Genomic DNA, 14,934 nt, shown 5'->3' with positions numbered 1-14,934 from the left:
GCACCGTTGCCATAGTTGAATGAATCTCCGGAACAATCGCGTAGTTTATCCGCGTTATTTCTCCATGAGGCTGATTTTAAGGTTTTAACTTATCGTACCATACTCGGGAAAAATTTTCTGCATCTGGAGCGAGAATCCTCCGGGTTTAACAGATGCCAGAAGTTCTAATTGCCAGAGACCAATTCGATATTGTGGGAGAGTCTACAATGACCTCTATTGTAAGAGATGCACAGAAAAAAAAAAAAAAAAAATAAAAGAGGCACAACGTACGTCACGATTATGTTTATTATACTTTCATCAATACTTTTGCAAAATAACTGTTCAAAATTAACAAATAGATGGATGATAACCTATACTTAACTACTTATGAGGCTGCATTGGCTGTTGTAGCTACGGCTATGAAGAAGGCTCGTTTACGGATAGACGTGTTGATCATCAACTCATTAATGGGAGGAATGCTATTTACAACTGGAGGAATGCTCTATGATTTGGTACGAGCAGGTTTCTCAGGAATAAATGAAACTGACCCAGGTATCATAAATTTGCTCCAGGGGTTGTGCTACCCTCTTGGGTTATTCTACGTGGTTATTCTAGGGGTTGATTTGTTCAACTCTAATATATTATTTTTCAGCACTGCTTTATGTCGAGGAGCAATTTCCTTTCTAGACTTATTTATTAGTTGGTTTGTTAGTTGGTGGTTTAATCTTGTTGGAAACATCTTTGTCTGTTATATAATTTGCTACTATTCGGATGTTGCACGAACTCCGTTGATGGTAGTCGGATCAGTTGAAGTGACAGTCCAAAAAGCAGAGGCTACGTTCGTTGAGACTCTCTTAAAGGCTATAGCAGGAAACTTTTATGTGTGCTTGGCAATATTTCTACAGTTAATGGCAAAACCCTTACACGTCAAGTTTTTGATGATGTTGTTACCAGTTTTCACATTTGTGGCCATGGGGTTTACCCACCTGGTGGCTGACATGTTTTTGGTGACAATGGGATTGATAAACGGTGCACCAGTATCGGTAGGAGAAGTTGCATGGAAAGTGTTTTTGCCTGGAGCGATAGGAAACATTATTGGAGGTTCATTCTTTGGAGTTGTTATAACTTGGTATTTGCATATTTATGTTGTCGAAAGAGATAGAGCTGCCTTGAATTTGCCACAATACGAATTGAGAGACGAACAACCAGAATTGAATCAAGACTCAAGAGTTGTGCGCAAAAAGAATTCAAGGATGGAGGATGAAATGGCAGACGCCAGCAAGCTCAATGATAGTGAAGAGTCAGAGCTAATCCAACCACCCGAAGATTTTTACCCTACTCCAGTTTATGACGAAACGAGTATTCAGCTGTATAAATTGACACACAGAAAGACCAGAGACAGTATTTCGTCTTTGCGAACAACACGGAGATCTCCTAAAAATGTGTTTCCAGTGTATGGTATGGGTGCACCTTTAAAGCGAGAAAGAACAATAGCAGGTGAGATATCAACACCGGCTGAACCAATGGACGAAAAATCAGAAGAAGAGGCCGAGTATATTGGAACAAGGTTAAGGAAAGCAATTTCCAACAGATCAAAAATGCTGGATTTGGAAGCCAACAAATCACATTCAAATAATGGATCTCGTCGACCAACACCGAGATCTTCATTTAGTGGCAGATCAAGCAATGTAGGCATCAGCAAGTTAAGCGGGGGACCGGATCCCACAGATTCGAATATTGATCTAGCAGATATAAGGGAGTAAGATATAACGAAGTTCTACAATGAAGGAAACAACTATTTAATTCATGCATATAGTCAACCAGGAGTTTAGAGCGACTTTGAGGTTTGTATAGATTTTTGTTTTATAGACCATAGACCAAGCTTGGCCATTATTTATATTATTTTTTAATTGTATTTATTTACAAAGTAGATAGGATTACACACTCAGAATTATATTGTAAAAGTACAAAAAAATAACTAACACAATTGCTATGTCTATAATGGTGTATAAATATTCCCTTCACAGTAAGTTAAAAATAATGACTATCAGTTACTACGTGCCCTTGCAATGAGTTCTTTCCAGTTACCAGTTTCAGCCCCTTTCCATTCTGCATCACCAAATGACGGTTGGTGCTGGACCATTTCCCATTGCTTCAACTGTTGACGCAAAGCAGATTCCTTTACAGGATGATTGGAATCAAGGTTGGCATTATAAATCACGTAGTAATGTAAATACCTGGCTTCTAGTTCACTCCTACTACCTATTGTGGGCAATTTCAAATCACTCAATTTGGCTTTAATTTTTTGAGTACTCAAACTGCTAAAATCGAGTTTAGGTAATGGTTTGCCCTTGTGAGCTGTACTTTGCACCACTAGGGATGGTGATGTATTGTTTGTTTTCAACGTTGTTGTTGTTGGAGTTGATACCTTACTAGCAGGTGGGGAAGGTGTTTTAGTGTCTATTGTTGGCTTAAAAAAGGAAGTAATTTGTTTCGGTCGTTTGGCTTTTGGGGATAAGATGTCTGTAGGTGTTCTCTTCGTGCTCTTTCCACTTAGACAGTCGTCAATATGCTTTCCCTGTAGTACATCCAACTCCATTCTTTCAAAACAAACAGGACATTTTACTAGGTTATCAGAACTGTTATCTTCATCATCAGAAAGTAGCAGAATGACTTCGGTAGTCTGTCCATTGACTTGTGTCTCATCTTGAGCTTGCCCTTGTTCATCTGCAATCAGTTGATACCTAACGCGCACAGTTTCGTCAACATCGTTGTTTATAGTTTTCTTACCATTCACCGTTGAGTTATTGGCTGATTCTCCACAGTCTTTTACCTGCTTCTCCACCTTCTCAATCTCCAATAATCGTAATAGATAAGGTCTAAGCGAGGCATAACTAATGACAATTTCTTCTAACAATGGATCACGCTTTAGTCCACTCTCAAAAACTTCTGTTTTACAAAGCGGACATCTGTTATCTCGAAGGAGGTATTCTCGTATGCATTGTGAACAATACGTGTGATCACATTGTGTTCTCACCGGAGCATTCAATAGATCTTTGCATATATAACATCTCTTTAAAATATCTAGCTCAGCTAATGCAGGCAATTTTGTAGTTTTGAAATCTGACGGATCGGTAATATCTTTGAGGTTCATATAGAATATTAAAATAGTGTATTTAATGGGGATAAATAATCAAAAGTATAAACTCTTTCTAATCTCTGTATTATTTTTTTTTTTCCAAGGCGCGTTCAATTGCTTGACTCAGTGAGCGAGGCATCAATGACTTGACAGATGGTAGCGTCAACCATATGAGAAATATCTTTCCCATAAGCCTTCATCTTGTCGTATTAGTTTAGGATTTTCTTGAGAACACAAGAAATACCAACAGACTATGGTATCTACACTCTTCATGCCAAATTACTCTAAAGCTTTATGAATTATGCATTCTAACTATACAACTTTTTACAATTCATCTTTTTTAATAGTTCTAGTAACTTTTTTGGTAATTGTTCTCTTTACTCTTGATTTCTTGCTAGTCGAGGACGTAATTGGTGGAGGAACAGTGTCTGATTCAATAGTCGAACTTTGACTAGACAAAGATTCAGTAACATGGGATTCAACAGATGGAGATTCTACAGATGAGACTTCTATAGATGGAGTCTCAACAGACAAAGATTGCAGACTAGGTGAGTCAACAGTTGGAGTTTCAACGGATAATGATTCAGTAGGCAAACTTTCAACGGACAATGTTTCAACAGAAGATGATTCAGTAGATGGAGTTTCAGTAGATGAAGTTTCAGCAGATGGGGTTTCAGCAGATGGGGTTTCAGCAGACAGAGACTCGAGTATAGCTGATTCAATAGTAGGAACATCAGGGGACGGAGACCCAACAGATGAAACTTTAATAGACAAAGACTCAGAGGATGGAGATTCAACAGTGGAAGATTGAGAAGATGGAGATTCAACAGATATGGATTCAATAAATGATGATGATTCAAACAAAGATTCAACAGATGGAACTTTCACAGATGAAGATTCTAAAAAGGAAGATTCGGTAGGTGAGGACTCCACACTTGTGGACTCCGAAGGATAGGATTCAACAGATGATGTTTCACTTAGGGAAGATTCAACAACAGGTGGTACGACAGATTGCGATTCTTTAATTGTGGATCCTGTAACTGGGGACTCTTCCTCAACAGATTCAATAACAGATGATTGAACAATTTGAGACTCAGTAGTTGATTTCAGGTATTGTGATTGCACAGAAAATGATTCTTCAACAACAGGAGGTTCTACTGCAAAAGATTCAACAGCAGAAGATGGTTCTACTGAAGATTCAATAACAGGTATTTTCTCTGAAGATTCAACAGAAGAAGAAGACGTTTCTATCGAAGACACAACATCTGATTCGATAACAGTTGATGAAACATGCAATTCTTCGACAGATGATGACTGTTCAATATGAGCTTCTGTAACCTCAGATGTAATAATGGATGTTTCAACAGAAGAACTCTCCACAGGCAAAGTCTCCTCAACAACGACCTCAATAACGGTAGTTTCCACAACTGCAAATTCAGCCTCCGAGGAATCAATGACTGGATCCTGATGATTGACAGACTGCAAAAATGTAGACTCAGTGGTTGGAATTTCAACACTTGGTGTACTGTCCAATGTTTGCGATTCAACACTTGAATATTCAGTGGATTTAGTTTCCAAGAATTGGGAAACAATAGATGAATACTTTTCAGCCAATATAGAAACTGGACCAGCAAAATCAAAAGATGCATAATCCATCAATGATGATTCACCAGTCAACTGGGTAACTAATTCAGGGAACACAGCTGCAATAATAGCAACAATGCCAAAAATTAAAGCAAGGAAGACCAGCAAAAACCACCCAGAACCACCTGACGTACCAGTCGAGGAAATCTTAGAAACAACTAAAGTCCCACTTGCCAGGGCACTAGCCACTTTGTCACCAGAAGGTGAGAAGCTCACACTTGTGATGGCCCAAGAATGCAAGTTTTTGAAAGTTTTCAACACTTTCAAGTTTGACAAATTGATCAATGTTAATGCCAAGTCGTTAGTAGCTACAGCTACTTTGGTGGGAGAAACATCCATCGACACAATTACTCCTTTATTCGAAATTGCTTGTGTTTGGATGATTTTTTTATTTGGAATACTTAGTCTCAACAAGACTGCACCTTTTTTACCAGCTAATGTTGCCGCAAGTAACAATTCATCACTATTGATATATCTAACTTTGGACAACATATATCCCTTTAACTGTTTATCCAAATTTGGTATTGAAATGGACGACAACACAACATTACTAGTGTTATTTGTTGCAACAACATTAATCGAATTTGATGTAATGTAACACAACGAATTCCCATCATTTGGACTCAACACAAAATCTTTTATTTCAATATTCTTGTCAGGTATAAACTTATAGTTCAACTCCAAACTTTCAGGATTGAAAATATAAATTGAAGACGGAACACTCGAAGTCATGAAACAACCCACATTATTACTTTGTGCCAATCTCACAATCTTTGGGTAGTCATCTGCGTCTCCATTAATTTCTGCTTCGAATTGGGCGGCATCTATAAATCGCAAATGTTCTTCATTGGTGTATTCGTACTTTCTGATATTATTGTTAATGTTCATAGACTTGATCAACTGTGAACTTTGGTTACAGCCTAGAATCACATTGAACTTGTTTTCGCCAACCAATTTGGCGGTGTCTATACATTGTGGCGAATCTTCGTTTGAAGGCAAGGTGATTTCTCTAAACCGTTGCAATTTTCTATTGGGATCTTTAACCTTGAAGCTGGATTTGATTGCGGTGATCTTATTAGGAATCCCATTGTTTCCTTCTCCTCCACCACCAGCAACAAGAATAGTCTTGTTGTTGAGGAACTTGATTCCCATGATGGGATATCCAACATCAATACTAGCAGAGTCTTTGGGTGCCATTTGAATAACAAGTTCGATGGAATACTGTCAATTGATGAATGGTTTTCTTTTTTTTTTTTCTTTCTTTTGTAGTTGTTGTTATTTGATGAAAGATGACAAATAACGTTTAAGTTTCTATTTTTGTTTGGCACATAAATACTAGTATTATACGGACTCTTTTTTTTTTTCAAGAGTGAACACGTTAACAGAAGATGTCAATAAGTGTGTACACACACATCGTCGCACACCAGTACCCAAATCAAATCAAAGCCTGATGGGTGGGTAGTGCGACACAGTCTTTTTTTTTTTTTTGTTTCCACCTTTATCGCCGTCCCAAATTGTTCTTTTCCTGTGGTGAGCCGTTGCAACAATCTTTTTTGAACAGGATTTATTCACACCCCTCCCAAATATAGAGAAGAAGAAAATATTTGTTCTGTTTACATAATGAAGTCATTATTGTCTATTCTGTCACATGTGGTTCATGGGTATGTGGGAAACAGGGCTACAGTTTTCCCCTTGCAATATGCTGGATGGGATGTCGATGCCATCAACACCACCAATTTTTCTAATCATCCCGGATATGGATCATTGAGTGGGACCGCGTCCACGCCAGAGGCAATACAAGATATAATTTTGGGATTGAAGCAGATCCTTGATTTCAATAATGTTTACGATATTATCTTAACAGGCTATACTCCCAATGCTGAAGTTTTAAAAATAATAAAGAGTGAAATTGAACAAGCCATTACCAAGTCTCGCAATAAGCCTCATTGGATAGTCGATCCCGTGTTGGGGGATAACGGTAAACTATATGTCAAAGAAAACTTGATACCAGTTTACCGCGGCATCTTTGCAAGTGGTTTAGTGGAGTTAACCACACCCAATCAATTTGAGTTTGAAACGCTAAGTGGAGTAACAATTGTCGATTGGCCAACTGTTAAGAATGCAATCCATGAGTTTCGTAGGCTATATAAGGTAAATAATATTGTGATATCCTCAGTATCCATTAATGGCCATTTATATTGTGTTGGATCTTCTAAGGAAAGTATTTTTTATATTTCTATTGAACAAATTGGCTGCAGTTTTAATGGTTGTGGAGATTTGTTTACCGCATTACTCGCAGACGAATATTACAACGAGGAGTATGTTTTGAGTCCACAGATGTTATCCAAAGTACTTTACAGATTACACAAGATCTTAGAGTTTAGTTACAATGATATTCTTAAACGTATCGGACAAATTCCGACAGTGGTGAAGGATATCAGAGTCGTGGCAGCCAAAGAATTTCTTACAACAGATTATAAACTAGACACTGATGTAGTATATTTATAGATTTAATAGACATTTGAAATTATCGGAGGTTGTTTTCAATGATCAATGGCAGCTCTTATCAACGGCGCTATTTCTTCTGTCGCTGCCACGACCCCAACATTTTTTTTTTTTTGGGGATCCACAGAAAAATTAGGTCATGATCTGGACAGAGGGAAAAGAAATCCGTAGAGCAAAAGAGAAGCCGATAACATTGCTCACTTCTTTTCTGCATCTTTACATTGTTTCGCTATCATAACTATATTTTTATTCTTTAGCTTATACATTTCCTTTCAATTAGCAAATAATAAAATCTTATTAACCATGACATTAGAAAAGAATAAACAGGTCAAAAGGGGAACCTGTTGGACACGGATAATTTATAAGTTTGTGGTTGGGGTTATCACAGTTGCCGTCCTATTTATATTCATAACACAGACACAAATATTACAAATGCAAAACAAGCTACGAGTAGAACAACAAACTTTGACCAACGATCATGATACCCTACAGTTAAAGCATATATTCCATCATGGGACTGGACCTAAAAACTATAGACTACACAGAAGACTAGACATCACACCTGAATACTTGGCTAAGCATGAGCCATATTTCACAACACTCACCCAACAATTACTGGAACCTGGTTTGGAAGAGACCATTAAATCAGACAATTTAGATGAAATTTATCAACAGTCAGATTGGCCAGAAATACACAAGGGCAAAAACCCTTTTAGTATTGAGTTGCCATTCAGAAAAACGGATAGTGAAGCCACAAGACTTAAAGAAAGAAACACCCCAAACTTTATTGAATCGTATCTTAATTATGCTAGAGATATCAAGGGGAATGCCCAGATTCTAAACCGGATCAATTTAGATTGGATACATGATGAAATCAAGGTGCCCAATGTCACCGATAGAGATACTGTTGTTACACTAGCCACCATTTCATCCAACGCCTATGTCAGATATCCCAAGGATGACGATGAGAAGAAAAAATCTGATTGGATAGATTTGGGAGATTGGGACCCAAATAGAGAGGATGGTGATATTAATTTTGGTTGGGAAGACATTGGATTAAGAGGGCACGTATTTGTCAGCAAAGATAACAAAACCGTGGTCATTGGTATAAAGGGTACTTCAGGAGCAGGATTACCTGGTGGAGGAAGTGATGAGACGGGTGGTAACGATAAGACCAATGACAATTTGTTGTTTTCTTGTTGTTGTGCAAGAATTAGTTATATGTGGACTACAGTGTGTGATTGTTACGAAAAAACATACACTTGTAATCAAGATTGTTTAGAGAGGGAGTTGAGAAAAGAAGACAAATATTATCAAGCAGTTTTGGAATTGTATCGTAATGTGACTGATATTTACCCTCCAGAACTGACAGATATTTGGGTCACAGGCCATTCATTAGGAGGTGCATTGGCATCTTTATTGGGTAGAACATTCGGATTACCAGCAGTGGCATTTGAAGCACCAGGGGAAATGTTAGCCACAAGAAGATTGCATTTACCTTCTCCTCCAGGACTCCCACAACATATGGAAAACATTTGGCACTTTGGAAATACTGCTGATCCTATATATATGGGGGTTTGCAATGGTGCATCAAGTACTTGTAATTTAGCAGGGTATGCCATGGAAACTACATGTCACACTGGATTACAATGTGTCTACGATGTTGTAACCGACAAAGGTTGGAGTGTTAATTTATTGAATCATAGAATCCATACTGTTATCGATGATATAATATTAACCTACAACGAGACAGCACCATGTGTACCACTGCCACCTTGTCGAGATTGTTTTAATTGGCGGTTTGTAGCTCATGATGATAATGAAAAAGACGAGCCTAAATTGCCTAATCCGCTACGAAGCAGCAAGAGTACAATGTCTACTAAAAAAACCTCACTCAAGTCCAGTTCAACCAATAGTGGCAGTACCTCAACATCAACAGTTGCCAAGACAACACAAACACTGCCGATTTCTTCTGCGTCTCCAACAGATCAAGACCCACCACAGAAGTGCTTAAAGAGAACATGGTATGGATGGTGCACCAAATGGGGCTACGATGATAATAATGATGATGATGATGGTTCCTCAAAGAGGAGATAGTAAAGTTCTTATATGTTAGTTTTATTTATTTGTAGTTCATTCATAGAAGAAAAATTGAAAACGGTTTACCAAATGCTAGATTTAATTTATCAAATTAGGCAATTGAGGCAGGTGTAATGAGATTATGAATGCAAGTTTGTCGGACGATTCATATTTTTAGTAATCAAACTGACATGGCAGGATTATATTTCTCCTTTATTGTTTCATAAGCCTCCTCCTCTTCTTCTTCTTCCCCATCATAGTTGTACATTGTGATCCGGGTTAAAATAGCAATCATCATTAATTATAGTACATACTTATGAGTCGTGCAAAGAGCCACAAAACTGATGATTTGAATGACTAGTTTTTTTTTTCTAGTGAGACACACTTGGTAGTTTGGGTGGTGGTGGTTTTGTTCTTGTAGTTGTGTTGTGTGCTCTGTCGCTGTTATTGCTGTGCCCAGCCTGGCTATGCAGCGCAGCTCTGTACATGACGGTGGAAAAAAAAACAAAAAAAGCCTAGATTTCAGGAGTTTCTGAATCTCCAATAATTTCTTTTTGGTAAGCTATTGAGATTAAGTAAAAGCTTAGATACGTTGGATCTGTTTTTTGCAACAAAAAGATGTTTTGCTTACATCATATATTGGAAGAAGAAGAAAGAAAGAAGAAGACGTAGCAAAAACAGCAAGAAAGAAGAGAAACAGCCGCACTGCTTCTCGTGATCAACCTCGAAATTTCCTCACTGGGATTTTCTCATCGTCAGAATTATTAGAGGTGTTTCTATTTTTGTTTGTGAACCGCCCCGAATAGGCAAATTCCCATATTTTTTTTTTTTAGCAAGCAAATAATTGACAGTTACAAAAACTGACGAAATTGTACAAAGATCCACGACTCGATTAACTAAAGGCTATGAATGAAGTCATTATGAATGGTTATTCTTCTTTCTTAGTATTGAAAGAGAAAAAAATAACAATAGGATTTTAAACATATTTCACAAAGAAGAGGAAGAGGAAGAAAGAAGAATTCCACCAATTTCACAACTATACTTCTACTACTACTACTACCACTACCACGGGTGAGTTATTTGTTATTTGTTTGCTCCCTGAAATTTCTCACTTTAATTCTATTTCCCCTTCAAAATAACACAAGTTGTATTTTTTTTTTTTAGTGTGTTTAGTTTTTTTCTTTTGTTTACACTTCAAACTTATTGGAATTCCACATCATCTTTCTTTTTTTTTCCATCACACACATTTTATTTTTACTTTTTACTACTATTTATTAAATACTATTTCTTGTTCAATTGCTATTCCACTTCCACTTCCACTTCCTCTTCCATTTTCTTGATTTTTTTTTTTTAATCAAATTTTCCTTTTTATTATTTATTCTTTCTTTCCTTTCCTATTTTTCTTTTCCTTCTTTTGCTTTTCTTTCTATCTTTGAATTCCTTTCCAACTTACTTCATCCCTAATTGATTAAAGTTATAAAGAATTACACGAAACATGAAGGTTGTGTTTACATTTTTCAATCTTTTCTTTTTGGCTGGGACCGTTCTTTTATTGATATTCACAGTATTATCTGGTTCATCTAAACATTTCCCATTAAACAAATTCTATTGGCTTGAAGCCGACACTTCTGGTATTAAGAATGCTCCAGCTGATAGAAGTGCTTGGACATTCTGGGGGGTCTGTGATAAGGCCGATTATTCCAATTGTTTATTAGGACCAGCTTATCCACTTTCTCCAGAAGATAATTTTGGTACCACCGACAATATTCCAACAGATTTCATTGATAATGAAAACACTTATTATTATTTAAGTAGATTTGCCTTTGCCTTTTGTCTTATTGCCCTTGCATTCAGTGGATTGGCCTTTATTATTGACATATTAGGATTCTGTTTTGAAATCATTGATAAAGTTGTCATCTTTTTGATTACCATTGGTTTATTATTTTTGGCTGGATTTGCTTCCATGCAAACTGCTGTTGTTGTTTTGGCCAAGAATGCTTTCAAAAATGACAACAAATATGCTCATATTGGAGCCAAATCAATGGGTATTATGTGGGCTGCATTTGCTTGTTTACTTATTTGTTGGTTATTGATTTTTGCTGGTACCATTTCTAATTCTTATAAAAAACACATTGCTAGAGTCAAAGCTGAACAAGGAAACTATTCTCAACCAACTCATGGACCAGCTGGTGATGAATCTTCATTTACTAGAGCTGCCCCACCAACCAAAGAAGATGAAAATACTGGCGGTATTAGATTCTTCAAAATTAAAAGAAACCAAAAAGTTTCCGATGATGAATCAGTATAATTGAAAAATCAATATTAGTTTGTTATCCTTTTAGTGAGGGCAAGTTTGATCCATTAATTTGAGTTTTTGACATCATTCATCTTATCAGAGTTGTCCTCGTAAATTAAAGTTACTACTACTATTATCAAAATCATCATTTGTTATTATTATTATCAGTATTACAATTATTAGAATTTTTATTACAATTATCATTACATTGTTTTAGAGACTAATTTTATCGATTACCCATTCTTGCCCCTTGTACGTTGCCATATTCTACTTTTATAATCTATTTTTTTTTTATATATTTTTCATTGTTATTCTTATTAGTACTACCTTTTTTTAATATAATAATTTATTGTTTAATAGCATTCACAAATGTATGTCTTTGCAAGCTTCTACGTACCTGGAAATGTGTTTGGGAGGAAATAGTGGATTGTGTCAACCATGCAGTAGAGCTACCTATCAATAGACACTACTCAGACACGTCTAGAAATACAAACTACAATTCTCAATGATCTTATTCAATTTGACAATCAAATATTGCTTGTAGATATTAACAAAGCAGTTGTATAGCGATGTGTACATTAGAATTATATCATCAGCTTTAGAAGAGAGAAGAGTAATACCATAACGCAACAGTTAGGTATAATTCATTATGGGAAATATTTATATAGGTTATTGCCGACTCATTACACCAACTTTGGAGAACGCATGTAATGAGTGTTGTCGATGGTTATCTATTCTCCTTTTGAGCCCGAGTGGCTTCCGCCCCCCAAATAAATCCAAGAAAATCAATAGTCACAATAATAAAACTCTAACAATCTGGAGAATACAATGGTTTCAAAATACGATAACAAAGAATACAAAAGAAGGTTTTGAAAAACCTATCAAAATAATGAAGTGATGACGACGATTACGATAAGGGGGAAGAAAGGAAAAGAGAGATGATAAGAAAGAAATAACAGTATTAAAGCTCTTATAACTTTTATTCATGTTTTGCTTACTCACATATTGTACAGTTAATCAATTTTTAAAAAGGAAGATAATATTCATGCCCTACTTCTCACATTTAATGGTTACGATTTTCTTTTGAGTTCAAATGATAACTCGCTTTAAGGTGATAATAGGATCAGTAACCTTAAAATTGTTCCAGTGGTATTTCTTTGATCATATTGACATCACAACAGAGTTGCATTAAACCTTACAATTTAAAGTATCATTTAGTAAATAACTAATACAACAAATGAGGGATTTAATTCTTCTTCTTCCTCTTTCAATTAAGAGTAATATCATCAATAATTGAAAGCACTTTACGAAAAGAATATATTATATAACATGTTCATTATTAAAGAACCTGTTAATGTACAATCAAGTAAGTGTCGATTCTATATAATTAAAAAGAGGTAACAAAGAACGAATTGAAGCTAAGTAAATCAAAAAAAAAAAAAAAAACTCCGAATAATACATTTCCCGGGTCCACAGTTCCGTCTTGACGATTCAAAGTATCCTTCTTAGTTACATATTTGATTGGTTTTTTCAAAGTAAAACACAGAACAACTAGTATTTAGTTAATACAGTTGAATTATTGATAAGGAGGGTAATTCGTAAATAGGTTAAGAACTGGTTCAATTAAATTAAACTTGATAATTAATAAAGTTCTTCCTCCACTAACAATTTAACTTGATTGAAAAGTTGTAATTTGAAAGATGATGGAATAGTATTCATTTATTTTTCTACCTTGTTAGCCTCATCATTGTTTAATGAAGAAACTTTCAATTTATAAAGTTTGTGACTTGAAAGAACGATCCTATGCCCTCTCCAAAAAAAAAAAAAATACACATAATTGCTGTTGTTCCCTATCAAGCCCTCTTCCTTTTCCTTTAGTTTGTAACAATTGACAACAGAATTTGAATAATTCTTTTTTTTTAAAGAAATTTTGGTAAGAAGTTGTGAATCAACTACAGAAATTGCCTCGTTATGTGACTTGAGAACATTCTCTTTTAATTTCTAAAAGTACAGATATAATAGAGACAATCCAATGAAAAACATGTATGAGGTTATAATAATAATAATGTTCTTAAGCAAATCATAAGTTATTAAACAAATTTATAGGAAGAACATGTGGGTTGATAGGTGGGTTTGGGACTAGCGGATGATGCTAACCCTCCTGCAGCTGCAGCTTGTAAAACCCGCCGTGCTGCCTGTCCTCTGCTCCCCTCCTTCTCCTCCACCTCCAGGTTTAATAGATTATTTTCTTGCCTTAGACTAAATTTCAAGAATCGCCTTATTTTCTCATTTTGTTTTATTCTATTTTTTTTCTTGTTTTATTTTTTATCAGCCAAGATTAGAGCAACATTCCAGAACATCTAAAAATTAATGCATCTATGTTGGGGGTTTTTTATCATTTATTCAGTTTTCATTGGTTGATATTAAAGTTTATTTCATGGGTAATTTTTAAAACACAGCAAAAGGTTTTAGGACATTGGAGCATGTACCATGATACTTTACTCCTATTATTAATTTATTGATTTTTATTGATTCCAAAATCGAATAACAATTGCACAATATGTGAACAATTTGATTGCAAAAAGAGTAAAACGTAAAGTAAGAAAGGATAAAACGGTAGGTTATTGATAAACTTTATAATCAGAACTCTTCTTTTTAGTTATCTGTTCCGTTCTAGTATTATACTTTTCTTTCATATATTCCAGTTGTACTAACTCATGATTGTTACAACAGTAATCAATCACTCTCCCTTAATCAACTTAGCATTAGAGTTATAACGGAGTGCAGTTTAAGTTTGTTTTATTTTAGCCCATATTTGAGTTTATAAACCTTAAATATGAAATTAAAACAGGACAGAGAATCCACATAAACAAAACTTGGGTATATGTATGTAGTAAAGAAAATGAATTCATGAGATTAAAAACTTCGGAGTTATTGAAACCCGTATTTCCATGTTGGAAAGAAGCAACGTGGAAACAATGAAATAGACAGCAGTAAAGGAAGGAAGAGAGAGAAAAAAAATATGAAAAAGCCGTGAAACAATTTAGTTTCCCGCTGCAAGTGGGCGACAAAAAAATAATGAGCGAAAAGGAGAGAAGGGGGGGTGTGGTGGTAGTAGTAGTAGTGGTAGTGGGGAGGACGGAAGGAAGAAATGGGACGAAAGAAGCAGGAGAATTTCTTTTTATTTTTTTTTTTTTCTTGCTTTCTTTCTTGTCTTCATTAATTTCTTTTCCTATACTTAGTAACTTAGTAACTCAAACCCAAATCCAAAAAAAAAAAAAAAGACAAAACT

The 14,934-nt window shown here is 35.6% G+C and overlaps 6 protein-coding genes and 1 pseudogene across 6 annotated transcripts, besides 1 other annotated feature; 4 read left to right on the top strand and 3 right to left on the bottom strand. All coding sequences in view use genetic code 12, as the record gives it.

Annotated features, from left to right (window-relative positions):
- Window positions 1–338: 338 nt before the first annotated feature.
- On the top strand, window positions 339–1,742 carry CD36_61900 (formate/nitrite transporter, putative; the record flags this gene model as incomplete). The annotated part of the gene is made up of 1 exon (XM_002420911.1): window positions 339–1,742. The coding sequence occupies one exon, from the start codon at window positions 339–341 to the stop codon at window positions 1,740–1,742; it is 1,404 nt and encodes a 467-aa protein (XP_002420956.1).
- A 284-nt stretch (window positions 1,743–2,026) lies between these two features.
- Window positions 2,027–3,133, bottom strand: CD36_61890 (postreplication repair E3 ubiquitin-protein ligase, putative; the record flags this gene model as incomplete). The annotated part of the gene is made up of 1 exon (XM_002420910.1): window positions 2,027–3,133. One exon carries the CDS (start codon window positions 3,131–3,133, stop codon window positions 2,027–2,029), a length of 1,107 nt encoding a protein of 368 aa, XP_002420955.1.
- A 309-nt stretch (window positions 3,134–3,442) lies between these two features.
- On the bottom strand, window positions 3,443–5,959 carry CD36_61860 (guanine nucleotide-exchange factor, putative; the record flags this gene model as incomplete). The annotated part of the gene is made up of 1 exon (XM_002420909.1): window positions 3,443–5,959. One exon carries the CDS (start codon window positions 5,957–5,959, stop codon window positions 3,443–3,445), a length of 2,517 nt encoding a protein of 838 aa, XP_002420954.1.
- Window positions 5,960–6,382: 423 nt separating this feature from the next.
- On the top strand, window positions 6,383–7,270 carry CD36_61840 (bud site selection protein, putative; the record flags this gene model as incomplete). The annotated part of the gene is made up of 1 exon (XM_002420908.1): window positions 6,383–7,270. One exon carries the CDS (start codon window positions 6,383–6,385, stop codon window positions 7,268–7,270), a length of 888 nt encoding a protein of 295 aa, XP_002420953.1.
- Window positions 7,271–7,570: 300 nt separating this feature from the next.
- On the top strand, window positions 7,571–9,364 carry CD36_61830 (autophagy-related protein, putative; the record flags this gene model as incomplete). Its single annotated transcript, XM_002420907.1, has 1 exon — window positions 7,571–9,364. The coding sequence occupies one exon, from the start codon at window positions 7,571–7,573 to the stop codon at window positions 9,362–9,364; it is 1,794 nt and encodes a 597-aa protein (XP_002420952.1).
- Window positions 9,365–9,527: 163 nt separating this feature from the next.
- On the bottom strand, window positions 9,528–9,834 carry CD36_61825 (annotated as a pseudogene).
- Window positions 9,528–9,834: a sequence feature (in-frame stop codons; apparent genomic rearrangement;~Similar to C. albicans FGR37;~C. albicans orthologue described as filamentous growth regulator (FGR) protein).
- A 1,007-nt stretch (window positions 9,835–10,841) lies between these two features.
- On the top strand, window positions 10,842–11,654 carry CD36_61820 (eisosome component, putative; the record flags this gene model as incomplete). The annotated part of the gene is made up of 1 exon (XM_002420906.1): window positions 10,842–11,654. One exon carries the CDS (start codon window positions 10,842–10,844, stop codon window positions 11,652–11,654), a length of 813 nt encoding a protein of 270 aa, XP_002420951.1.
- Window positions 11,655–14,934: the final 3,280 nt, after the last annotated feature.

Source organism: Candida dubliniensis, chromosome 6 (assembly GCF_000026945.1).
Source record: "Candida dubliniensis CD36 chromosome 6, complete sequence".
Lineage (NCBI taxonomy): Eukaryota > Fungi > Ascomycota > Pichiomycetes > Serinales > Debaryomycetaceae > Candida > Candida dubliniensis.
This window is presented reverse-complemented; position numbering and strand designations above follow the sequence as displayed.